This window comes from Phocoena sinus, chromosome 11 (genome assembly GCF_008692025.1).
Source record: "Phocoena sinus isolate mPhoSin1 chromosome 11, mPhoSin1.pri, whole genome shotgun sequence".
Taxonomy (NCBI): Eukaryota; Metazoa; Chordata; class Mammalia; order Artiodactyla; family Phocoenidae; genus Phocoena; species Phocoena sinus.
The window spans coordinates 45728147-45754903 of record NC_045773.1 but is presented as its reverse complement, the minus strand read 5'-3'; the positions used below and the strand labels follow the sequence as shown (position 1 = coordinate 45754903).

Here is a 26757-nt window from a genome sequence, read left to right as displayed (position 1 = left end):
AAATTACTAGGGAGAACAAGAAAAGGAAGTCCGGGGAAAGGGACAGGAGACCCAGGGGAGAGGGGCCTGGAGGCTCACAATGGTCAGGAAACAGAGAGGAAGGGGTGCTCAATAACAGCGTGAGTGAGCAAACAGATGACTTCACTCTTTGAGGAACTGAGCTTTCTTGTGCTGTCCCTCTCCGAGAGCTCTCAAGCTCAGACGTCTGCATGAGGATGGTTGGTATTGGGCTGGGTCTCCCAAACTGAGGTGGTGGGAACTGAGGGCTCAGAGGGGCACCAGGAATCTTCTCTCCTCCCACTGTATCCACAGCACATGAGTCAGGAGAACAGAAGCTCTCAGCCGGGCGTAAGGAAGTCCTATGTGAGGCCTGAACTGATACCAGGACTTCCTACTTCCCAGCAACCACTAAGGTTGGGTCATTAAGAATACAAGAGCCTGAAGTTGCCACTCAACTGAGGTTATCAAAGACTCCTGAGCCTTTGAGGAAGAAGGAACCAAGATATTCCAAAGGGTAGAGGCAGAGTCCAGAGGGAAAGACCCTTACCCAATGAAGCCACGGCCCCATAATCCTCCAGCATCACATCCCTGTACAGGGCCCTCTGAGCAGGGGTCAGGCCGGTCCATTCATTCTCAGAGAAGTAGATGGCTACATCCTCGAAGGTCACTGACTCCTGAAACAACATGTGTTTAAATGCCCTAGGACAATCCCAGGACCCAGGCCTGGAGTCTGGGTAGACCCAGGCACTAAGAGGTACTGGAGGGGATGCCCACTGAGTTTCTGGATTCTGAATGTCTAAGGGAACTCTCAACAGATTTTTGCCCCCCTACTTACAAAGATATAAGGGATCAGCTACCAATCTTCTCATGTCTCTTCATTTTTACTTCAGCAAACATCCTCTCATCTTTTTCATGAGTCTCTGCAAGTTTTCCCTTTTCATTCCCATATGTGCTCTAAGTGCCAACCTTTCTCCACAGTGTATCCTCCTTCAGAGGTCACCAACCCTGGATAACAAGAGCAACTGACATTTATTGAGCCTGTGCCACGCACTTTACATATATTACTCTGGGCACGCCTCACAGACTGTGAGAAGGACATTAGACCCATTTTACAGAAGGGAAACTGAGGCTCAGAGATTAACATCCCCCGAGTTAAAGAGCTGAGACAGAACTCAGGCCTGTGGGACTCTCTGGCTCTTACCTACTATGGCACACTGTCCTCTATCCTCACTCCTGCCACCCCTGCTGCCCCTGTCTAGGACTCTTGCTCTTCTCTCCCTCCCAGTCACTGCCACCAGCCAAAGAGGCAGCTAAGGGCCCCTCAGAACACTCAGGCTGCTCGAGAGGCTGTACTCAACAGGGCAGAGCCCAACTCTGACTACTCCCTAATGCAACTACCCTACTCTCTTCCCCACATCCCAGTCTCAAGTGTTCCTTTTTCTGTATTTCTGGGAGCCCTAGCTCCTGCACCTTTTCTTCTCTTGCCTTTCTCTCTCACTCTCTTCCTTGAGAAACACAAACAGTGCTAACTTGGAGCCATCAAGACTTCTTATAATTCCCAGCCACTGCCTCATTCAGGATCTCAATCTCAATACTACGGAGGGGCCAATTCTGGTCCATTCCCATCAGTCCTTGCCCGGCAAGAACTTCCCCAGCATTCCAAGGCTCCAAGACTTTGGCTGGCTCACTTTTGCCTGCCTAAAAGAGTCCAACTCCTCTGAACTGCAGACAACTGCAGTCGCCATTCAGGGACCCAGCTTACTTCCCAAGGATCATCTCCTGCAAGACCACCCTCATGCCCTATACTGTCACGGTTCCGTTATGAACCCAAACCCTTTCCTGGCCCAGATCTGTATCCTTGGACCTACACCCCCCTCCATCCCCACCCCTCCTCCACCCCCCCAGCCTGAAGATCCAGATCCTTCCTCCTGCTCCTGCAAGCTCATGTTCTTCTCAAGACCCACCTCAAACAAAACCAGCTCTGTAAAGCCAGTCGTGGAAATTCTGGCCATTCGTCGCCGCACACAGCGCTCTGCGCTGGGACGCCTCTGCCCCAGAACTGGCTCATGCTTGTGCATCTGCACGTGTGCTTCCCCTGCCGCCGCAAGCCTGGGGGATGTCGAATCCACTCTGCCCCTACCTGTTCATCCGGGCCCTCCACTCTGGGCTGTGCCCCGATTTATCGGTAGCCGCACTGCCTCCTCTCCGCCCCTCATGTGGGCCTAGAGCCCCGGGCAGAGCCGAGCCAGCTTCGTGGCGCCGGCTCAGCGCTCACCGGGCCCGACCGGGGACTACCCGGGGTCAGGGAGGGACGCTCCAGACCTGGGCGGGCCTGACATAGCGGCCCCCCGCCCGGGAGCCGCCCGAACAAGAGCCAGGCTCCAAGTCCCAACCAGACCCATGCCCGGCCCCCCACTTTCTGCGTGGGTCAGGTCTCCGCATGCGAGAGGCGGAGGCTGCAGCACTCTTGCCGTTCCGGCTTCTCTAGGACGGTGGAGGGCTCCGCGTCTCCATGGTACTCCCTTCTCGCCACGCAAAGTCGGGAGGGGAGAGTGGTCCAGCTCTCCCAGAGACACAGAGCGCTTCGGGCCCTGCAGAAATCAAGGAGAACGGTAGGGGGGTGGGGGTGGGGGTGGGGGGAGGCTGGGGAGGAGACTTCCTCTGGGAATCCTTTCCCGGCCCTTTTCTTCCCACTGACCACTCTTCTCCACCTCATTGCGCCTTTGTAGGATGGATGCTGGTATAAGCATCCATAGCATTCACTTGACTATGCCTGTTCACACATCTGCCTCCTTTTACTAAGTTCTACATTCCCAGAGAGCAGACTATGTCCTTGATATGTTCATCTTTGTGCCTCTAACATCCGCCCAACGTCTAGCACCTCTTAGGGCCCAATTTCTTTAAGTGGCATAGAATGTTTGTTGAATAAAAGCATGATTAAATGTTGAACCAGTTTTTCCGTTGAAGAAAGTGAGGCCCAAAGACAGGAAATGACTTACCTAACATCACACAGCATGTCAGGAAGCTATGCTTTTAAAGAAAGTTGTGGCAATAAAGGAAGACCTCCCAACTGAGAACAAGCCACGGCTATCTATTCAGAGCTTATTATAGCAAGGAAGTCAGCCACCATACTTGGCATTTGGCAGGGAAGTGGGAAAGCTCTGTAGCAGGAGGAAAGGAAGGCTTCAGGTATGCTCTGATTAAAGATTGTAGGCATGAGGGCTTACTAGAAGCAAAGCATCTGATGTGATTGGTTGGGAAGCATTATTCAGATTCTGGCTGTTTGAGGCTGATTACTACAGGAGTTATTTTGGCTTCCGGGACTGATTGCTAAGGTTGGTAGTTTGAACTCTTGGACTGGTTATTGCAGGTAGTGGGTTGGTTTCCTGGACGGGCTGCTGCAGACTGTGGGTCAGAGTTCTATTTTTCTATATGGTTTGGCCATTGTTCATTTGTATATTCAGTCTCTTGGGTGAACAAGGAAGGAAGAGGATGTCTGCTTCACAGGAATTCAAGTCTACAGGTTCAGATGCGTTATAGCTACCCAGGTACTGAGAGCTTACAGATACCATACCTATGAAAAGTCACAGAGCAAAGGAGACCTCAGATGAACTCCCAGGCTTGTTGGTTGGTTGGTTGGTTTCTAAGAGGATACTGGAATAACTCATAAAGGGACACTAGCTGATAGTCTGTGAGTGCTGAGAAGGAAGCAGAGACTCAACTTGGGAAAGATCACTAGGAAGGTTGAGCATACAAAAAAATGTTCCCGTGATTTTCTTTGGGACCAGATGGAGAAAACTGAACTGGTGACAAAACAATGATGGGAGTTTTAGCTCAGAACAAGGAGCCCTCAGATAACTGATGACTAAGTCATCGTCCACCTGAAAAAAGGTCTCTTATGACTATGATCAGCGTTTGGTTCAAAATTTTTTAGAAAACGAAAGAGGAGAGGAATAGTCTATCATAATTAACCATATATTTTTACTCTCTCTATTGTTCTTCTGTCAAACACACAGCAGCAGGCAAGGCCAAGGCCAAGGCTAACTCCTAACTGATTTGACCAGTAAAGATACAATATGCCATTTTTAGATTCATCTAATGTATTACTTACATAAACAGCAAAAGGAAGAGTAGCCAAATATCCCAGTTCCCCAAGTCCTTGTCCCACACACCAAAAACGACACGGAAACGAAAGGGGGCTGGATGACTGCAACGTGGGTTGTGGCATACGCCTTGCTGAGGAGACAATTTTAGACTGCAGCTAAAGAGTGTTACAGTCTGCAGTTATAACCTGAGGAGAGTGGGGCAGAAAGCCTCATACCTCATCAGAATCTGGGAGGCAATGACAAATTGTCTCATGGCAGCCTTCTACGGGGATAGGGACAGAAGTGGGAGATGGCCTCAAAATCTTGTAAAGTTCCTCTCATCTTCTCATGTTCTGGAATGATCACAAGATGATCTGCCAAGACTCAAATTAGCTATAGTTCAAGCCTTTGCCTGCACAGCCTATATAGATATGCGTGAAATTGCCGGGGCACCATGGTAGACACATTCCCCTACAACTTTACCTCCTAACTTCTAACACAGGAAGAATTCTCGGGAGCATAAATCACCACATAGGTCATCAGATACTCTAATTAATTTGTACAGATAGAGGATTGGGCCAAATGTATTCCATTTGTCTTAGGTAGCATTGGACAAGAGTGACCATGATTACGACTCACAGTGGTATAACCAGGCTCACTGGAGGAAAGACCACGTCAGGCTCCACATCCAGAGCCAAGCCAACTAAATGTGTCATTAATCCAGGTGAGACGGGAAAAACTAGCAATGGCACATATCCCAGCTAAACTGGCTAGCAAACAATCCAGGGCAACACAATTGTCCATTACCATTCATGCTAGAGAATTTAGAAAAGTCACTGATCTGTGAAAAATGTACAAGACAGTCCAGCATAACAGTATGAGGCTAAAGGGAATCACATCAATGTCCATAAAGTTAATACTGTTCTATTGTTTCTTTTTTTTTTTTTTTTTGCTTTTGCGGTACGCGGGCCTCTCACTGTTGTGGCCTCTCCCGTTGCGGAGCACAGGCTCCGACGCGCAGGCTCAGCGGCCATGGCTCACGGGCCCAGCCGCTGCGCGGCATGTGAGATCTTCCCGGACCAGGGCACGAACCCGTGTCCCCTGCATCGGCAGGCGGACTCTCAACCACTGCGCCACCAGGGAAGCCCTCTATTGTTTCTTGATGAGGCTGTTCCTTTCTGGAGTCAATGTCTGTTGGGAGGATTCTGAGGGTTTTTAAACTAAGATCATTTGCTAGCCAGTAGTTCAAACTGAAGTTAGTGGCAAAAGCCTGGGTTAAATCTGCCAGATATCCCACAGACAAAACCTAAGATAGATTAACGATCCCTCCCTCTGCCCCTGACTTCAGAGTCTAAGGTGTTTTCTTCTTCCCAACCAGGGTTGTTCCTCTCCTTCCACAGCCACGTGATCATTATGACCAGACTCTGCAACAATTACTTCACCTTTTCCTCAATCCTCCCCATGTCTTCCCAGACTATACACATCATCTCATCCCTAGTTAGCTCAGAAGTTCCTACTTATAAAACGTGTAACACCCTAGACCATCTCCCACCCTCTGACATGTGAGTCATGCCAATATCACCTCAGGAGTTATCACCTCATAATTCATGATCATTATAATCATTTTCTATAATTGCCTAAATCCAGTTACAACTATAATTTCCCATCTGAGTACTGATTTCACTATATGCCATAGGTTTTGGTTTTCATTTTCGTTCATGTCAAGGTATTTTCTAATTTCTCTTGTAAATGCTTCTTTCAAGAAATCATTAGGAAGCTTGTACATGGATTCTTGCAGACTCCATGTGTGTCTTTTTGCCTTACGATTTGGTTATGTATCCTTAGTACACCACTGTAATAAATCTTAGTCATGAGTAAAACTATATGCTGAGTCCTGTGAGTTCTTCTAGGGAATCTCTGAATGTGAAGGTGGTCCTGGAGATCCCTGATATGGGTTATGAGAACTAGATTGCATGAAGCATGTAAAGAATTTGGCGTAATTCTTGGCTCATGGTAAATTCTCAAAATAAGAATGGTAAAATTCTTAAATGGTAAAAAATAAGTGGTCACAGTGGCAATGGGGATGACCAGCACAGGGCCATGAACAGAATAGGCACCCAATGTCAATTATTCCAATCCCCATCCTATTCCTTCATTCACTTCCACTATATGCCCTCATATCTCAGCCTCTTAGTGAATGAACAGCCCAATACCTTTATAATGGCATCTCACTGCTGGCAAGTACCTCAAGTTCAGCCTCCTGTTTCATATAGCAGAACAGCAGGGCCCAGAAAGGCGAAATGAAATGTCCCATATCATGTCATGAGTTGGTGACAGAGTTGAGACAAGAATCCAATTTGCCCTTTAAGTCCTACACTGGCTTCAATGTCACCTGGTACATGAGATGCAGACTAGGAGTAAGGTAATTAACCTGGGGCCAGGCTGTCAAGAACCCAGGTGCTATGGATGGGTTTCCTTCTCTTCCTGGAAAAAAGAAAACTTGAAAGCTAGGGAGGAAGAGGAGCCATAAATAAGCCCAGCTCTAAGTTAAATGAGACTACTTTCTGATCTAAAGGTAGAGTGAAATAATTTTTTTCCCTGCATCTCCATTTCAAAGGTACTGCTGTTGACTCCTAGGGGTTAGGCAGTGGGCAGGAAGTGGCTAGCACTGGGGGAGGAGTCAATATCACCCAGAATTGGAACAAAGGGCAAACAAGACTCAACGGATAGCCAGTGTAGCCGGTCTAGAGCATGCCCAGAGGAACCGCAGCAGGTAAACGAATTCTTTGGCTGGTGCACAGTTGCTTGAAGTTCTGGGCCATGTATGGAATGAAAAGACATGAGATCTGACGGCACCAGAAACCCACTTGAGCCCTGTGGGTCAACCCAGGGACTTCCCTGGTGGTCCAGTGGTTAAGACTCCACGCATCCCTGGTGGGGGAACTAAGGCCCCACATCCCACATACTGTGCAGAGCGGCCAAAAAAAAAAAAAAAAAAAAAGAACTCATCCCACCCTCCAGCCCACCATGTAATGTGCAAATGAGGTGAGCAACAGAGGAGCACAAAAAGTGTTGAAGGATAACAGAAAGGATGTACTCGTATAAGAGAATTCCCAGGCTTGTGGCCTTAAGTGGTGGCTTCTCTCAGCGTGCGTGCATTAGAAACAGCAGCGGTCTAAGCAGATAGGTTAGGGGGTCCCCTGAGAAAGAGAACAAAGAATGACTTTCTTGAGAACCCATTCTGGCCTAACCCATTTTGTGATCTAAGCCCGGCTGCAACGCTTGCCCTTGAACAGGTCTCAGTAATTAATGATCTTAAAGGAGGGAATGCAGAAACACCGGAGGACCAGTCAAGAAACCATAGTGCAGCCTTGGGGCTGCCTCCTGGTTCCTCAAGGGATATACATAATAACGTATCTTTGAGTTCTGCAGGAACTAAGCCCCCCACCCCCCGCCGCCACCAGGTGGAGGATGGAGTTAAGATGTCAACCCTCCTGAATTCCATCAACTAAAGCTTGGACTCTGTCAACCTTTGCCCGGATTCTATGCTAAATTCTGCTCCCCTCAAGCCCCCTCATGAATATGCATGAATGCACGTATCATTAGCTTAAACCTTCCCCAACTTTGCTGTTCAGGGTGACACTGCTTTGGGAAAGAGCTCTGGTGTTGTCCTTACTTGCTGCAAGTAATAATAGTCTTCCTTCTCCCGATCACAGTGGGCGTTTCCCCGCCTCAGCCCCACTCCCTTACTGATTGCTCCTTAGACGAAATGAGAGACACACAACCGTCTGCGCAAAGTTCCGCCGACTTACGGACAGAGGGCGCCTCAGGACTGAGAACTGCCTGCGGGGCCTACCTAAAGACGCCTTTACGGAGGCGGCGGGCAGCGGAAGTACGTCACCGCCTTTCCGGCCCTGAGGCCCCCAAGGCCTCTCTAGCAGGCCCGGAGGTCGCCTATGCTGATTGTTGATCCTCCTCGACTGCCCTGCCCACCATCCCACCATGGTGACTCCACCCCCACCCTCACCCGGAGGTGCGGCTGGAGTGGGGAAGGCTGAGACTTGACCCAGGCCTGCCCCGGCCATTCCGGAGGACTGGGAGGGCAGCCGCCTGGACCGATTTCCCAGGGAGGCCAGCCTCCACCTGCCGGTATAGCTGGCCACCCTTCAGTGGCCCGGACCCAGACGAACGGGTGGCTGGACCTGCTGTCATGGGAAGGGCTCAGTGCAGCGTGATGGGTCAAAGCCGGAAACCACACTGAGCTGGAGATTCTTCCCCCTCCTCTGAGCACTCCGGCCACGTAGGCTCCCTTGGGACGACCCTGCCACATGCCTTAGAAGCACGTCCCCTACACCCTGACACGCAGCACACATTGACCTGGCCTTGTCCTCCGGGTCTCCACTTAATTACCACCTGATCAGTGTGGCCTCCCTGACTCCCCACCCTCCTTCCCGCTCTGCCCTCTTTTTTTTTTTTAATTTATTTAATTAATTAATTTAGTTTTGGCTGCGTTGGGTCTTGTTGCTGTGCGCAGGCTTTCTCTAGTTGCGACGAGCGAGCGGGTGCTACTCTTCATTGCGGTGTGTGGGCTTCTCATTGCAGTGGCTTCTCGTTGCGGAGCGTGGGCTCTGGAGCGCAGGCTCAGTAGTTGTCGCACACGGGCTTTGTTGCTCCGTGGCATGTGGGGTCTTCCCGGACCAGGGCTGGAACCTGTGTGCCCTGCGTTGGCAGGCGGATTCTTAACCACTGCGCCACCAGGGAAGCCTCCCACTCTGTCCTTCTTTGCAGCACTTAACACAATTGTGATGATATGCTTCTTCGGTCAAGGCCATAAACTCCAACAAGGCAGGGACAAGGTCTATTTCATTTAGGGTTGTAGCAAAATTTCTGGCAATTGAGTGCACAGTAAATATCTGTTGAATGGATAGAAGGTGCTGTTCCAAGAAAGGGGGAAATGAATGGATGAGTGGGTGTGAGTGAATGAATAAATGAAGGTGAGAATGAATGTAAGATGGTGCTGCCATCCATTAAAAACTGAGGGACAAAGTTCAGCTTTTTGGAGTTGACCCACAGTTTCTGATTTTATATGTATATATATATATATATATATATATATATATTTTTTTTTTTTTTTTTTTTTTTTCTGCACATCTTGCAGAATCTCAGTTCCCTGACCAGGGATTGAACCCGGGACACCGCAGTGAAAGCACCAAGTCCTAACAACTGTATCACCAGAGAATTCCCTTTCTTTTTTTATTTTTTAAAACATTTATTTATTTATATTTTTGGCTCCGTTGGGTCTTAGTTGCTGCGCGCGGGCTTTCTCTAGTTGGGGCTACTCTTTGTTGCGGTGCGCGGGCTTCTCATTGCGGTGGCTTCTTCTGTTGCGGAGCACGGGCTCTAGGCACGCGGGCTTCAGTAGTTGTGGCTCGCGGGCTCTAGAGCACAGGCTCAGTAGTTGTGGTGCACGGCCTTAGTTGCTCTGCGGCATGTGGGAATCTTCCCAGACCAGGGATAGAACCCGTGTCCCCTGCACTGGCAGGCAGATTCTTAACCACTGCCCCACCAGGGAAGTCCTGGGAATTCCCTTTCTGACCATATTCTAAGGCTAAGGAGAGTTGGTGGAGCTGAGTACTTGCTGTGGTTGCCATGAGCAATCAGAGAGGACTTCATGGAGGCAGAGTGAGGATGTTTTCAGCTCCCTGCTGGGAGGAGCTGCACAAGGCAAAGGAAGCTCCCTCAAGAGGGGATGTAGGAATCTTATGGTCATCTGAGGAGACAAAGTCCCTGTTTGCAGGTCATTTAGGAAGTTAAAGAGTAACTTGGGGGTTATCAGAACTGGTTGAATCGAGTCTGAACCTCATCACCTATTGCAACAATGAGCTAGGTTGCTTGACTAAACCCTTAGTGTCAACGGCACAGCTTTCCCCTTCTTGGGCCTGCTGGCAGGGACCTGGCCTGACATCTCACAGAAGGTCCTCAGCAAACTGTCAACTCACCTCACCCAAGCCAGAGCAGGTATCAGAAAAAGTCCCCACTACACTCTGAACCTAGATCCTTATTGTAAAATAAAACAGTTTGTTTGAAGTCCCTATCATCTCTGACATTTCATAATTCCAAGATTCCCAGTCTGTATTTCGTTTTTTTTTTTTTTTTTTTTTTTTCACCTGTATGCGGGCCTCTCACTGTTGTGGCCTCTCCCGTCGCGGAGCACAGGCTCCAGATGCGCAGGCTCAGAGGCCATGGCTCACGGGCCCAGCCGCTCCGCAGCATGTGGGATCCTCCTGGGCCGGGGCACGAACCCGCGTCCCCTGCATCGGCAGGCGGACTCCCAACCACTGTGCCAGCAGGGAAGCCCCCCACTCTGTATTTCTTGCTAGAGAAGTATGCAAGCCAGTTGGCGAGGGGCTTGGAGACTGAAGTCTGAGCCTGTGCTTGAAGGGTCCTCTGTCTGGGAGGTTCTGTGGGTCTTTTAAAGATAAGGAAGGGGTGGATGTGAAACTTAGTAAGTGCTCGGTGCATTTCTGCTGAATGAACTAGCAAGTTAATGAATGCATGAATTCATGAGTAAATAAAGGAGTGAATAATCAGTAAGTCAAGGGGGTGAGGATGGAGTCAAGGAAGGCTTGGCAGAGAAGCTGCTGGAGCTGGGCCTGAAAAGGTCAGAACAAAGCCTGAAGCTGGTGAGGGGGCTGTGACCATAGCTAGAGGTTTCCTTCTGGGCTTTTTCCTAGTCCCGCCTCCTCCTCCCACATGACAAGGTCCTAACAAAATCCAGGGGAACGTTTTGCTCCCAGGTACTGTCTCGCCAGGGTTATTTACTGTAACTTGCAGTCACCGGGCAAGGTCCAAGTGGACAGATTTTTCTACCCTCAACTTGTCAAGACCTCCCAAACTCTCTGGCACCCAGAGAACAACGTGTCCAGAGCTCAACCTGGAAGAGCACAGCCATGGTGGTCTGGGGTCTGGTGCTGGGAGCTCTGATGGTGGCCACTGTGGGGTACCTGTGCCTGCAGGAGCTGCTCCGGCAACAGAGACCCAGGGAGCCCCCTCTGGATAAGGGCTCCATGCCCTGGCTGGGCCATGCTATAGCTTTCCGGAAGAATATGTTTGAATTTCTGAAGCACATGCGGGCTAAACACGGGGACATATTCACGGTGCTGCTAGGGGGCCAGTACTTCACCTTTGTCATGGACCCTCTCTCCTTTGGCCCCATCCTCAAGGATACGCAGAGAAGACTAGACTTCGTGGAGTATGCGGAAAACCTGGTGCTAAAGGTATTTGGATACCGCTCCGTGCAGGGAGACTACCACATGATACACTCAGCCAGCACCAAGCACCTCATGGGGGATGGCTTGGAGGAGCTCAACAAAGCCATGCTGGACAGCCTGTCCTTGGTTATGCTGGGGCCCACGGGCCCCAGTCTGGATGCAAGTAGCTGGCGTGAGGATGGCCTCTTTCACTTCTGCTACAACATCTTGTTCAAGGCCGGCTACCTGAGCTTGTTCGGCTACACAAAGGACAAGGAACAGGACCTGCTACAGGCAGAGGAATTATTCGTGCAGTTCCGCAAGTTCGACCGCCTGTTCCCCAGGTTTGTCTACTCCCTACTGGGACCCCGGGAGTGGCTGGAAGTGGGCCGGCTCCAGCGTCTCTTCCATAAGACGCTCTCTGTGGAACACAACATGGAGAAGTATGGCATAAGCAACTGGATCACCTATATGCTTCAGTTTCTGAGGGAGCAGGGAGTCGCCCCGGCCATGCAGGACAAGTTCAACTTCATGATGCTCTGGGCCTCCCAGGGTAACACAGGGCCTACCTCTTTCTGGGCCCTCCTGTTCCTCCTGAAGCATCCAGAAGCCATGCGGGCTGTGAGGGAGGAGGCCGCCCAGGTCCTGGGAGAGGCCGGGCTGGAGGCCAAGCAGTCCTTCAACTTTAATGTCGGTGCCCTGCACCGCATGCCGGTGCTGGACAGTGTGATGGAGGAGACGCTGCGGCTGAGGGCCGCACCGACCCTCCTCAGGGTGGTGAACGGTGACCACAGCCTGAAGATGGCCAGTGGGCAGGAGTACCTGCTCCGCAACGGAGACGTCCTGGCCCTCTTCCCTTATCTCTCAGTGCACATGGACCCCGACATCCACTCAGAGCCCACCACCTTCAAGTACGATCGCTTCCTCACCCCCAGCGGCAGCCGAAAAGTCGACTTCTACAAGGCAGGCAAGAAGATCCACCACTACACCATGCCATGGGGCTCGGGTGTCTCCATCTGCCCTGGGAGGTTCTTGGCCCTCAACGAGATGAAGCTCTTTGTCCTGCTCATGGTCACACACTTTGACCTGGAGCTGGTGGACCCTGACACGCCTGTGCCACCCGTGGACCCCCAGCGCTGGGGCTTTGGCACCACACAGCCCAGCCACGAGGTGCGATTCCGCTACCGCCTGCGCCCGTGGAGTGAGCTCTGCCCAGGTGGCCGCAAGCCTGGCTAGGGGGTTCCCTTGGGGTCTCCAGCTCCGCTCAGCCCTCTAAAGCCCCAGACCAGCCCTTCCTCTGACCTGCTTGGCCTCCTTCTAGGCACCTCACAGGCTTCTTCTTCTCTCTTTAAAACACTGTCTCTCACAGTGGATTCTGCAGAAACTGCCTCTCACGGGAAGTCCAGGGAAGGGGAAGTATCTGTGGACAACTCAGTTTGGGGGCTAATACATGCCTCGACAAGTCCTGCAGTATAGACACAGGTTACGGTGGGCAATGCGGCATCTTGCAAACGTTAGTCTCCACCCACCCTCCCACCCTGCTTTTGTTGTTTTTCCTCAACACTTATTCCACATCCTGTGGAATTCAGGGTTTAGAACAGTGTCATCCTATAGCAGTATGAGGTAAGCCACACGCATAATTCTTAATTTCCTGGTTGACACATTTTTTTAAAAGTAAAAAGAAAGAGGTGAAATTCATTTTTATACTATATTTTACTTGACCTGATATATCTAAAATATTAGCATTTCAACAGGGAGTCAATATAAAGGTATTCATGAAATATTTTTACATTTCTTTTTCCCTTCAAAATCTGGTATGTACTTTTTAACCCTTGATACTGAGCACATCTCAGTTCAGACTAGCCCCATCCTAAGTGCTCAGCAGCTACGTGGGGCTAGTGGCTTCTGTATTGGAGAGAGCAGCTCTAGAGAAGGGCTGCCTTTCACATAGGAGTTGTTCAGGGTCCCTCCTCCATGCCCTCCTCTCCCCTCTGTACCCCTACCTTGGGGTGATCTCAACCCCTCACTTGGTTTCCACAACCATCGCTGGGCTCAGAGCTCTCGGCTACCTCCAGACCCCCACAGGGGTCTCACAGCACCTCTGACTCAGTTCGGCCCACACAGAACTCAGCATCTGTCCCCCCAACCTCTGCCCTGGACCACCTGCTTCTCCTGATTTCCCTGCCTCTCTTTGCTCGGGACACCACCATCCACCCCATCCCCCAGGGCAGATACTGAGGAGACACACTGGCTCCTCCCTTTCTCTCTCCCATAGGGAGAGAGTTCTGTCAGCCTGACCCCCTGTGGTGCCGCTGACCCTTGTCCCCCCCTCCCCCCCCGGCCCCCCCCCCCCCCCCCCGCATCCCCCGCTGCCCTTCTCATAGCTCAGAACTCGATATCTCTCTCCACGTGGGGCCTGTGGGCCCTCCATTTACCCTGCTGCCAGAGACTTTTTTTTCCCAAAAGCACCTCTGGGTGTCCCCCTTTTACTTTTCTGGCTCCCCATCACCTCCACACACCTGACATTTAAGTTTTGCCACAGTTGGTCCCCAAATTTTCAATCCAGTGCAATTCAACGTTGGCAACTTTCTCCAGTGGAACTGTCCGTAAAGTACAGGGCTCACTTTCACTGTTAACCCTGGTGTGAGCTACTCCCGGAAGCCTTCTTGAACCTCGCCCATCCCATCCTCTGACCAGAAATGGCCTCCATCCCCTGGATCTCCCCTACCACCGAGTGTATCACAGCACATCTGTTATGTCATTGCTTTCTGTGTCCTGGTTTCTGCCTCCTGCCCCCTGCTCCAGACTGGAACCCACAGGGCTTGGTATCTTATTCCTTCACCTCTGACCCCAATTCCCTAAATGTAGATTAAATTACAGAAACATGACTTCCAGACTCGGCTAATTTACTTCATGTCCTCAAATAATTTCCTTCCCCTCCCACCTTCACTCAGCTTTCCGGCCTGTGAAATGGAGACAATCCCTGTTGCCAGGCGTGCTTACCAGGGCTGGGAGAGAGTGAGAGGGTGCTACTGCCAGAGCTGCAGCGGGCTGACGGCAGGGCCCTGGCTGGGGCTGGGACAGGAAGTGTAGTGACCGTGGGAGCTGATAGAGGGTCCTGGAGAAGGGAGGCCCAGGCAGCATGGACCCCCTGCAGGGAACCACCCGGGGGGCTTCTCTCTGCTACCCCAACCCTACACCTCTGACTGGCCTCTTCCTTTGTCTTAAGGTTGCCTGTTTTGCCCCGAGTTTGGCCAGGATAACAGGCTGTTAGAGTGGGCAGGGGCCAGGCCGGGGACAGGAGTCTGTCCTCACTAGCTGGGTGACTCTGGGCTGGGGCCTGCCTTCTTCTGGGTCTAGCTGCCCCCAAATGGTGACATCTGCCTGGAGCCTGATAGAGCTCTGACTGGCTAGGAGAAGCCAGGCATCTGACCCCCTTCCACAAGGGCCAGGGGCACAAGGAGAAGAGCCCCATGGGGCACACAGGAGAGGGAGAAGGGGCCTTGGAGGCCAGGAGGTGTCTCTGGGCAGCTTACCAGCAACCTCCTCCACGCAGCCAGGCCCTGTGCCAGAGCAGGTGTGGGAACAGGGATAAAGACACAGGGCTTCCCTACACCTCCTTGGCCCTGCCCGGACCTGGGTGCTGCATCCCTTCATTTTCCACACACCCAGAGGACTGTGGACCAGGAGCCAGGCCTGTGGACAGGTTGGGACGGGGCTGTGGGCCCAAGCCCACTAAGTCAGGACAAAGAGGCCTCAGCTGAGAGTGGCCACGGGCAGACGTCCCAGGAACTTCATGGATCCTGTGATCGGTTTGAGGGTCTGCCTGGGACCGAGGGAAGCCTCAGGGGGGTCAGGTGGGAGGTGGAGACGAGTGTACCATCCCACAGTCAGGGATGCCCACCATAACAACAGCCCCTCCCCCAGGAAGTGGCGAGCAGCCAGGATTAGCCTGTGCCCATGGAGGCCCATGCCCCCCTGCTGGCAGGGGAGGGGCCCGTGGCACCTGTAGTTGTATTCCCCCTGGCCTGGGGACTGCTGGACACACCCTCCACAAGGGCACCCTTCCTGCCCCGGCAGAGGGGGCAGCGAAAAGACTGAGACCCACAAGGACGCATCTAGTCGCTGCCTCTCCTCACCCAGCAGTTCTGTCTGCGAACCCCTCATTCCTGCACCAAATTTTCTCTCCGTGTATCCTCTCTGAGGATAGCTTGTAACAAAGCAAGATCAGGAATGACGTGCCAGTGGTGGAATTGCAGGCCCCTAGGAAAATAAAGAGATATTTTTCTATAGGCAGTAACTGCTGTGAACGCTCACACCACACTTCACAAGGTGGAGGGTGGGCAGCCCTGTTCCCAAGCAGAGCCATGCCCACCCTTCTCCCTGGCTCAGCCGGGCAGGAGAGTCTCCCTTGCCTCAGAGCCTGAGAGCCAAGAGAATCCTGGGGGCTTTCCTCAGACCTCAGGTAGGAAATACAGGTATGTTGGGCAGTGCAGATGGGAAGCCAAGCGTCGGGGTGGACAGAGAGTGGCAGGAGGAACCAAGGTCCAGGCTGGGAAGTCAGGTCAGGATGGAGAGGGCACTGTCCTGGCCCTCTCCATCCTGACCTGTGTATGAGAGCCAACCTCCAATTCACACCCTGACCAGTGCCAGCGACCCTTCTCGCAAACTGCACTCAGAGCCCTCACTGTGGTCAGCTGTGGTGTATGGCAACTGGACAGTGGGAGGGACCAATGGGCCACCTATAGCCAGGCCTTCTCCTCCCCTTTAGGCACAAGCTTCAGGGCACTACATCTTATACACCTGTTATTTACAGAGAGCACACACCCACATTTACGCAGCCGGAGGAAGGCACATAGGAACACACGGAAAACCCACGGGCACGTACTCAGACGCGCATGGACACAGTGACACATTCACGCTAGATCCATATACACAGCCATATGTGCTCCACACGGCCCCAACAGCAACACAGACACGCACACAGACCACCCACACGCACACACGCAAATCCACCAATGCTGGTGACAAGCCCTGCTGGGTGTCCCTTGCCTGGCATACCTTGTCCCATCCCATCTGTGTGTCATGGGCACCCAAGTCAGAGACTCTGGGAACCTAGATCCTACCAGTACGGCTCAGGCTGTATCTCACCAGTCAGGCTGCCATGTGGGCAGGACTGAGGTCCCCTGTCGGGCAAGATTTCAAGAGCTCTAAAATAGAACGTCACCACCACATCCACATCCTCAAACAAACCACCACCTTCATATCCAGAGGATCTTCATTTCCCAGGGGACTGAGTGGGCTCACAGTCCTTCCTGACAGTGGGGAATCTGGGGCCTTGGGGAGAGAGAACCAGAGGCGCCAGAGCTGAGACACAGTGGGAAAAATCATCCAGGTCAACTCAGGCAACATCCAGGGACAGCCCTGCTCATGACACATGTGCTGTGACCAGACCATCCAAGCTCAGGGGAAGAGAAGAAAGAGTGGGCAGGATACTGACCACCTGCTCAATTCTCTATCCATCCAGCTATTCATTCAAAAAAAAAAAGAAAAAAAAGGTAGTGAGCACCTACTACATTCCCAGCACTGACTGAAGCATGGGGGATGCAGATTTTACACCAGGCAGAGTCCCTGTTCCCCTGGAGCTTACGTCCACCCAGCCGTATGTCCTCCTGGTCTCCATGCTATCCATCTAAAGGTTTCCCTCTGAGCACTACACAGAGGCTCTGTGCTGGGTTTTGCAGGACAGACATGGCAGGACATGGCAGGTTGTGCCACGTGGCTCTGGGAGGTAGGAGAAAGCAGTGATGCTTCAGAAGCTCAGGAAAGAGAGATGGCACTGTAGGCCAGGGGCTCCCTGGTGAAAGGCTTCTCAGTGGACGTGTCAGTGGGCAGGAAGGATGCGGACCATGGGAGACATGAAGCACCCAGGCAGGGCATATCCGTCAGGAATCCTTAGATCGCAAGTAACAAAACACCACCACCCCAAACTGGAAAGGAATTTATTGGTTCGTGTCACTGTCAAGTCCAGGCTTGGGATGAGCTTCAGCTGTGCCTTGATTCTAGGGCTCGAGCGCTGCCCCCAGGATCTGCTCACTCACTGCTGTCACCTCACCTTCTGAAGTTCGAGCCAGTGAAGGAGCAGCTCCAGACCTCACATCCCCTTGGCTTCAGTTTCATGCCTCTGTTCTAGCATGCTCTAGTCACGTTACATTTCACAAGCTCTGCCTGGGTCATGTGTCCATCCATAAATGAATCACTGTGCCAGGGAAACATAAGGTCATCACTGATCAAAGACCCATGCTCTACCCAGCCTCCACCCTAAGCACAGGGCAGAGTGACCCCGGAGTGGTTTCCCAGAGCAAGTAGGATTCAGTTACACGACAAGGGTGAGGGGATAACTGGCTGGAAGATGATCCCTGTTCCATAAGGGAGCCGGAAAGCGCAAAAGCAAAGACTGGAACATGCAGGAAAGAACAATGCGTGTGGCAACCAGGAAATGAAAAGGGAGGTGAAGGAGTACAAGCGCGAAATGGTGTATGGGATTCTAATTGTGAAAGCTCCAGGCTTAAATTGGACAAACGTTCTGGACTTGATGGTGCAGGGTCTAGGGAGCCCTGAAGCCTCCTGAGAGGGGGCGTGGGAGGCAGAGGGAGGCAGATGCTCCTGGACCACCAGGAACACGTGTTCACTCTGCCTCCCACCCGCAGACTCCCATGTGTGGAGCACCTCCAGCCCCTCCTGATCCACCTTCAAGGCTGTGATAGCAAACAATCTTGCAGTAATATTCCCCCAGCTGAGCCACAGGGAAGGCGGAAGTCTGGTGGGTGGCAGGCCTCGGGCTACTCTGAGGGGGATGGGAGAGATGGCTGAGGGTGTTGTGGTTACTCTGGTTGCTGGGTGTAGATTGGATGAGAGCACGAGGATAGGAAGCACAGAGGTCAGCTGGGAAACTACGGCAGCCATTCAGGCCAGCGAGTATGGAGTCCTGGAAGGCAGTGGAGAAAGAGGAGGGAGAAGACAGGAGACAGTGAACGCTGCTGATGGCTGAGGACCAAGAACTGACTGGTTTAGCAACATGGTCACTGAGACCTCTGAAGGGAGGACTTCGGTGGATGCACAGCTGAGCTGGGTCCCATCTGCTCTCATGGACTGTGGTGTGGCCACTCAGGCTGAATTTTTCCTTGTGCCCCCTTGTTGGGGGAGTCCTCAGCCTGCCTCTCCCCGAGGTCATTCATGCCAGTTATATCTTCTTGGCCACTGAGCCTACTACTCTCAGAATAGCTGGACGGTGGGGCCTGGGCAAGGTAAGGAGCCTGGTGTCGTCTGAGCACAGTGGCCAGGAAAGCCTTGAGGTACCGGCGGAAGCGGCGGCTGGAAAACGCATAGAGGACGGGGGTGAAGCAGCAGTGGAGGAAGGCGATGCTCTCTGTCACCTGCAGCGCATAGTCCAGGTGCTGGCTGACCTTGCAGTCCCCAAAGACTTGCAGGTCCAGCAGCGAGTGCAGAAACAAGGTGACGTTGTACGGGAACCACAGCACAAAGAAGGCCACCACCAGGCCTATGGCCATCCTCAGAGCCCGGCTCTGGCCTGGGGGCCTCAGCCTGGCCAGGACGGAGCCAATGCGGGAATAGAAGAAGATCATGGCAAGCAGGGGGAGGAGAAACCCCAGGAGGTTCTGCTGGAAGCGGAGGAAGAGCTTCCAGATGGTCCCATGCCCCCCAAAATCCGCAAAGCAGTCCCACACGCCTGGGGCGTTTTCATGCGTCCTCACAAAGACCATGTCGGGGATGGAGACAGCCAGGGCCACAGCCCACACGACAGCTGCGAGGAGCAGGCTCTTGGCCCGGGTCCGCAGCCGGTGGTGGGGCTGAGCGCAAACAATCTCCAGGTACTTGTCGAGGCTCATGCAGCTAATGAAGAAGATGCCACTGTAGATGTTAATGGTGTAGAGGGTGCTCACCACCTTGCATAAGAAACTCCCAAAGACCCAATGCCAGGCCACAGAGATGCCCCAAAAGGGCAGCGTCACCAGAAACAGGAGGTTGGAGATGGCCAGGTTCAGCAGATAGATCTCGGTCATCCGCCTTCGAGGCACATACCGGAGCAAGACCACTAGGAGAAGGAGGTTCCCGCCCAGGCCCAGCACAAAGATCAGGCCATAGAAGAGTGGCAGAAAGACTCTGCCAAACGACAGCACCTCGTCCTTCCTGCAGACCATGAAGGCCACGTCGCCCAGGAAGTACTCATAGTCATAGAAGAAGCTGCTGTTCTCAGAACTGGCCACCTTGGTGCTGGGTGGCAGAGGAGAGGCGGTGGCGGCCATGGCGGGAGGACACATCCAGTGCTGGAGCTCTGTGGGCCAGAGAGCAGTGTGAGCAACAGGAGACAAATCCACCCTCTCTCCAAACCCACTTTGGCCAGTGCTCTGGGGTGTCCAATAGACTCTTCGCATTCACGCCAGTAACCCATAGGCTAGCAAGTACGGGAACAAGGATGAGGAGCCCAAGGCTACCACTTAATAGTTATGTCACCTTGGGTAGCTGACTTAACCTCAGATGTTCTCACAGTACTCACTTCTTTTTTTTTATTTTTATTTTTTGGTACGCGGGCCTCTCACTGTTGCGGCCTCTCCCGTTGCGGAGCACAGGCTCCGGACGCGCAGGCTCAGCGGCCATGGCTCACAGGCCCAGCCACTCCGCGGCATGTGGGATCCTCCCGGACCGGGGCACGAACCCGTGTCCCCTGCATCGGCAGGCGGACTCTCAACCACTGCGCCACCAGGGAAGCCCAGTACTCACTTCTTTCATGATGGTTTCTCTTCTTTATTTTCCCCCTCATCATTTATGAAGACTGATAATGTCTTTCATGTTTTTCTTTATTATTTAGGGATACCAATTCACTTATTTATTGTGTACATACTCTTCCTCACGTGTGGCTTGAAATTATTCTTCTTTGTGTGGCTTATAATTTTTTCTTTTTAATGAGAGCTTCTCTTCAGTGGGGCTTGCTTTTTCTATAAATACCTAGTATGCCTACTCTGGCTTTGAACTCTCTTTACTTCTCTCACTTGAGGATTTCCCTTCCTTTGGTTATTTTAAAAATATTTTATTTATACATATTTAGTTTTATGTCAATATCTTCATTTATAAATATTTAATATTTTTAAAATATTTTATCCACTATTTCTAGGTGTGCAGCAGAAAGGTGTGAACCGGCATGTCGACAGACTCAGAACTAAACCTACTAATCCCTCAGTTTCCCCATCTTTAACATGCTATTAATTATAGTGCCTTTTCGTGGGGTTCTTGTGAGGCTTAAATGTTATAATTCAGACAGAGCATTTCGAGCTCTATGAAGAATGCCCAGAACATAGGAGGCACTCAATAGACATTTGCTTAAATTATTGCTTTGCCCAGAGCTGAGTTCATCATCTTCCAGACCAGCCTCTTCTCCTCTCCCTTGTCTATCTAACTGAAGAGCTCCACCAGCTATTCGGTCACCTAAGAGTGAAACGTGGGAGACATCACAGACCCCTTCCCCGCAACCCTCATCATCACCCTGTGTGTCTCTACCTCTTTACTGCTATCTCCAGGTTCCATAAAAATACATACATGATAAAAATATTTACATGATACTCTTTTTAATAAAATTAAGACAAATGAAACATATATATATATATAAAACAACCACCACCTCAGGAAGTATATGAATATATGCTGTGAAGGAGCTCAAAGAGATAAAAGACAGGGGAAAGATAGGCACAAGACTGAAGATGGTGGCTGCCTGGACAGGAGAAGCCAGAGACATGGGATGGGGCAGGTCACTGTCCATGGTCGAGTTCTCTCTGGGCAGCAGTCTCCCAGGTTTTAATTGTATTATTAAACATAATTTTAAAAAGAGAGCCTCACATGAACCAGTGAGAAACGTGTCATGAACCAAGGATTATGCTCGATCCTGTTCTGTGCTCTAAAAGGAGAGAGACTTCATGTTCAGCACATTAGATTGTTCACCAATGGGGAAGGGGGTTTGGGGAGGAGAGAGGAAAGAGATAAAAAGAGAATTTGTGGCCCAAGCAGGCAATCATGCACAGCCACCAGAATAAGACCTGTTGGCTGGTGATGATAATGGGCCACAAACCCAGAAATACAAATCAACTCCACCTCGTACCTCTGTATTTTAGTTTTTATTCCTTGATTCAGATGAGGTTGAACTGTTAATACACTGAATGTATTATTTTGTATGTATGTCTTCTGTGCATGATTTACTGTTTTAATGGGTGGGATTCTCATTTTATAAGAGGTTTCACATAGTAAGGATTTTAGCTTTTTACACATATATTGCAAACATTTCCCCCAGTCCTTTCCCTCCCAGTAGAAGTTTAGTCTGTTTTTTTTTTCCAGGTAGAATTTTGAAAGAAATGTTGACTCAGGTCCTCAGCTGACCCTTCTAGTATCCATGACACCGTGACCCTGTGATGGAAATATGCAATTCTGCTGAGGCAGAACCTCTCTCAGGAGAGCCCTGGAGTCCTCCTACTCCTTGAGCCTCTGCCCCACCCTTGGGCTCCTGTCAACTGGCTTCTGGGCCAGATGTTGGGGAAACACAGATGTCCTAACCCCACCCTAAGACCTCAGCCTGGGCGGCTTTAACTAGGGCTGGGCTCTGCTCCTGACTGGCCTTGAGAACTTGGCCCTGTGTCTTCCTTTCTCCGTCCTTCACTCCCCTCCTGTGCATCTGGGCTCTCCTGTCCCTGAGCCCCTCTTTCCTGGGCACCAGTATAGGCACCCCCCCACACCCCCAGCACATGGCTGGCTTGGGAGTCCATGAGCTGCTGGCATTGGGAGGAGGGAGTGCCCTTCTGCACTTGGGCCTGATTAGGGCTTATTAGTCAGGAGTTACCACTAATTAAATACCAGCTCTTCTAGTCTGTTAGCACTGACCTTGATCCTGACCTGGCTTCTGAAAGTCTCTGGCTTTTGCTTTAGCAAACAACCAAGTCTGATAATTGCTTTGATCAAAGCCAGAAGTCAGGGTCAGCAGGCCCCAGGCTGGACCAGGTCACCTTTACAAGGCTCCCTTCACCTGGAACACTCCGTTCTTTTCCCTCTCGGGGCCTCTGGCCTCCTGATCGTTCACCTTGGGAATCCTTCCACATTCTCTGGACCTCTGGGGCCACCAGCCCCTCCCATCACTTTCATCAATAATACCAACAACGATGACAACAGCAACCAACATGTGTCATATGCACATGACAGTTGGCCAGGCACTTTCATGTCAACTCTGGTAGTCCTGGAAGGCAAACCAGGAAGGAACTGTCGGCCCCACTTAACCCAGGAGGAAAGTAACTTCTCCACAATCATGCAAGAAGTCACTGGCTGAGCGCATCTGAGCCCCAGGTCTTCAGACTCAGAAACAGTGCCCTGTCCCTGGTCTCATCTCATTCTCGGCCTCTGTTCTGCCCTGTCTAGCAGTTTTCAAAAGGGGCCACCTGAGAGAGGTGTGATTTGAGCTCAGGAGGTCTTGTTTGCCCAGGTTTCGCCCTCATTGGCTGGTCCAGCCTTGGTAGATTCCACCATTAATGCCCCCAAGGCTTTATGGAGCCTCCTTGGGAAACGTAGTCTCCCTACAGGTCAACAGAGTAGCCTCCCCAAAATATCCATATCCTAATCCCTGAAGCCTGTGGATATGTTACCTTACATATCAAAAGGGACTTGACAGAAGTAATTAAGGATCCTGAGCTAGGGAGAGTACCCTGGATTATCCCGGTGGGGCCACTGTTCTCACAAGGTCCTTTATAAGGAAGGCGGGAGTATCTGAATCAGAGAAGGAAATGTGACGGTGGAAACAGAGGTCAGAGGGATGTGGTTGCAGGACAATGGATGCAGGCAGCCTCTAAAGGCTAGAAGAGGCAGGGAACTAATCCTCCCCTGAGCCTCCGGAAGGAATGCAGCTGGGCTGACCCATTTTAGACTTTTGAGCTCTAGAATTTTAAGATAATAAATTTGTGTTGCCTTAAGCCACTGACTTTGTGGTAATTTGACACTGTGGCAATAGGGTCACTTCCTGTGACCCTTTGTGCCCTCCGCATCTCACACTGAGGGAGTGAGAGTGCATGGTGTCCACCTCCTCCAACTTACAGGTGGGGAAACAGAGACTCAAAGAAAGAGAACTACTTGTGCAAAGCACACAGTGAGTCATCTCTGTACGGCCGCACTGAGCCACAAACCCCATGTTTGACTGCCCTTCAGGTCTCTGTTACCCCACCCCTAATAGTCCCTCTAGCCCTGTTCTGTTTTCCCTTTTTTTGTTTTTTCACTTTTCCTTAATACTGGAATTCATTTATTTGGCTTACCCAGAAACACCTTGAGAGGAATGGATTGCAGTGTCAGTTATTCACATCTTCACAGATAGTAAGGCAATCCCGAATGAAGCTCTGGAGTAGAACCTCTGGGGAATCCGGACAACTAGATAGAGAGGAGGCTGAAAGGAGCAGGGACAGCAAGGGCAAGGTCAGCTGAGCTTCCCGTACAATGAAGCCAAGGGCAAACTACAGCTTGTCTCTGGGGCAGTAACACCATCCTGAGGCTGCTGGCCTGGGCTGGCTCCAGCTTTAACTTAGCAAGAATCTGGCTGGAGATTAATGTCTTCTCCTGAGGATCCAGGCCTCCCCTCCCCAGGCCTCTCAGAGAAGTCAAAGTTGAGGCAATAAGAGAGAGGATACTGCTATGTCCATCTAGACAGGAAGGTAGCTATGTTAGTTGAGCTCCTTCTCATTTAATCTTCACCATAGTTCTGATAAGCAGTACCATTATGATCCCCATTTTCCAGATAAGGAAACTGAGGCTTGGAGAGGTGAAGCCCAATTGCCCACAGCTTAAGATCAGCAAGTGATGGGCCCAGGATTGGATGGCCCTAACAATACAAGGTAGAACTGTAACAGAGAAGAACAAACCCGACTCCACATTGGCTCTGTTGCCTGGGCTTAGCCATGCAGGCTCTGTACCTTTGTCTCATCCAACAGTAAAAGAATGATGCTTACAGCCTGAAATATACATAATAACCCTTTCTCAAGACTCTGCCTCCCAAGCTTGACCATTAAAGGTGTAACACTTTTCACTCATATAGAGATAAAAATTTGCAGAACAAAAAATAACATTTGTCTGTTGAAGGTTTACGGGAACATCTGACCAGTCCCACGTGGTCAGCTGCAGGAACAAAGGATCATCACATCCCCACCGAGGTCTGGCTGGTACCAAGAGGTCTGCAACAACCAGCCACACCCTGCTTCCCTTTTAGTAGAAAAGAAGCCTGAATTCTAATAACTCAGGTAAGATGATTCTTTGGGACACGGGTCCCCCATCTTATCAGCCTGCTGGCTTTCTGAATAAAGTCGCTATTCCTTGCCCAACGCCTCGTCCCCTGTCGTGCAGGGGAGCAGTACAAGCTTGGACTCAGTAACAGAACTGGCCCTTTTCCCCCAGCTCCCCTTTTCAACATGAACCAAACTTGAATTTGAAGGATGAGCCTCTGATAGTGGGACTTCTGGCCTCATCAATGGATGGCAGAGAAGACTCAAAGTCAGCCATATGCTGAGGCTGTCTCGTACCGGCTGGCGACAGCCAGTAATGCAACATCCGGGAGGCATTCAACAAGCAATCATGGGATTAACCAATTCCACATTCAGTGATAAATCAGCAGCCTGAAATTGATCATGGTGGGAATATTTACACCAAGGCGAATGCTATAAACTGGAGCTTCCCTTCCCTCACCCACCGTTGCTGAGAATCGGTTGTTAAACCTTTAGCAACATACCTCTGATCAGGATCCCATGGAGCATGACCAAACCTGCCTGTCTTGCTGTCACCCACCACCTTCCCTTTTACACCTTTCACATCAACCCCATAGCTGCCCTCCTCCCCAGCCAAGAGGCCTTGAGGACAGGGTCACGTGTAGGTCCCCTCCCAGTTGACCACAGCACCCCCATGCTGAGTGTGCTGCCCACAATGCAGCTGAGACCGGTGAATAAACAAGATCAAACATGACCCTAAGAGGCCACACCGGCTTCTGTAATAGAAAACAAAGAATAACATTTGAGATCACTTTCAGTGGACGATAATTTTGCTGGCTTCCTTGGAAAAAGATTTATATCCTTTAAAATGCAATCTCAATCCTCCCCTCCCAGGAGGCTACCTGGGCCACTGGCCTGGTGAACCCCCTGCCCCAGCCCCCCAAGCACTCACAGAAGGTCACTCCTGGGCTTCCCTGGGCTTCCCTGGTGGCGCAGTGGTTGAGAGTCCGCCTGCCGATGCAGGGGACACGGGTTCGTGCCCCAGTCTGGGAAGATCCCACATGCCGCGGAGCGGCTGGGCCTGTGAGTTGTGGCCGCTGGGCCTGCGCGTCCGGAGCCTGCGCTCCGCAACGGGAGAGGCCACAACAGTGAGAGGCCCGCGTACCGCAAAAAAAAAAAAAAGGTCACTCCTCAGCCTCAAATCCACCTCCCAGAAAAAGAGTCACCTTTTGAGGATCACTTGCCTCCTCTGCTAGACTGGGGATTCCCAGGCGTTGGAACTTCCCGGCACAGGGCTGACATCTGAGAGGCATTCAACAAATGACCATGCAGTTAATCAGCACAATCACCCTCTCCCTCCCTTCTTCTCTCGCCTCCTTTTTCCCTGGCCTGATTTTCTCCCTCCCACACTGGTGCCCTGCACACAGCTGAACCAAGACCCTCCTTCTGTGAGTTATTTCCTCAGCTTGGGCAAGCTCTGCCTCAGCAGTCTTGGGAGCCCGTGACCATGGAGTGTGACCGGCCCAGAGTCCCCACTGTTTCCACTTGAGCCAAGTTCAAGGCCACTTCCAGCTGGCGCAAGCCTCCCTGTGGCCACCCCCTGCTCCCTCCCTCAGAAGGCTCCCCTGACTGCTTTGGGAGGACTAGGGTGGAGACAGAGTCCCAAGGCCTGGACTCCAACCTGGCTCAGCTAGTGATGGGCCCCCCTCTCTGCCTATAATTCTAGCATTCCCATCCTGTATTCCTGGCCCAGCTGTGGCTGGAAAAGTTGAGGCAGGAGTTGTGAAGTGACTGACACTCCGACCACAGTGTCGGGCTGTGGAAAGTGCTCTGTTGGGGCACAGGTGGGGGACCTGGTAACAGCACTGGGATCTCTCTTTTCTTCCTACTGGGTTTGGGAAAACACAAGATATTAAACTCTACTGTATGTATAACATAACAACAATACCCACCACTTACATAGCACTTCCTATGGGCCAGGCTCTGTTCTCAGAACCTTACATGCATTAATTCATTTCATCTTTGCAATACCACTCTGAGGCGGACAGTTATTACCTCTATTTTACCTGTGAGGAAACTGAGTCCTAGAGGGGCTAGGGAACTTGCCCAAGGGCACATAGCTAGTAAGCA

At 51.4% G+C, this 26757-nt stretch overlaps 3 protein-coding genes across 6 annotated transcripts in view; 1 reads left to right on the top strand and 2 right to left on the bottom strand.

The window, feature by feature from the left end:
- Nucleotides 1-4756, bottom strand: part of GASK1A (golgi associated kinase 1A) — a 103279-nt gene extending 98523 nt beyond the window's left edge. For all 3 annotated transcript variants that reach the window (XM_032648676.1, XM_032648677.1, XM_032648678.1), the window contains exons 1-2: nucleotides 1965-4756; nucleotides 548-674 (exon numbers count right to left, since the gene is read on the bottom strand). The gene's annotated coding sequence lies outside the window, so the exon portion shown is untranslated. The remainder of the gene's footprint in view (nucleotides 1-547; nucleotides 675-1964) is intronic.
- Nucleotides 4757-11035: 6279 nt separating this feature from the next.
- Nucleotides 11036-12571, top strand: LOC116762132 (5-beta-cholestane-3-alpha,7-alpha-diol 12-alpha-hydroxylase). The gene has a single exon (XM_032648892.1). It carries the CDS (start codon nucleotides 11036-11038, stop codon nucleotides 12569-12571), a length of 1536 nt encoding a protein of 511 aa, XP_032504783.1.
- A 4788-nt stretch (nucleotides 12572-17359) lies between these two features.
- ACKR2 (atypical chemokine receptor 2) lies at nucleotides 17360-25901 on the bottom strand. 2 transcript variants are annotated; one of them, XM_032649212.1, is made up of 2 exons: nucleotides 25854-25901; nucleotides 17360-19691 (listed from the first exon to the last, which is right to left on the bottom strand). In XM_032649212.1, the coding sequence occupies exon 2, from the start codon at nucleotides 19675-19677 to the stop codon at nucleotides 18481-18483; it is 1197 nt and encodes a 398-aa protein (XP_032505103.1). In that variant the 5' UTR covers nucleotides 19678-19691; nucleotides 25854-25901; the 3' UTR covers nucleotides 17360-18480. The 2 variants fall into 2 exon arrangements, with proteins under 2 accessions (XP_032505103.1, XP_032505104.1); XM_032649213.1 differs by lacking the exon at nucleotides 25854-25901 and adding an exon at nucleotides 23692-23716.
- Nucleotides 25902-26757: the final 856 nt, after the last annotated feature.

Bases quoted from the DNA above. Each gene is read 5' to 3' on its own strand.
- LOC116762132 (XM_032648892.1), top strand. From the start codon at position 11,036: ATGGTGGTCTGGGGTCTGGTGCTGGGAGCTCTGATGGTGGCCACTGTG.
- ACKR2 (XM_032649212.1), bottom strand. From the start codon at position 19,677: ATGTGTCCTCCCGCCATGGCCGCCACCGCCTCTCCTCTGCCACCCAGC.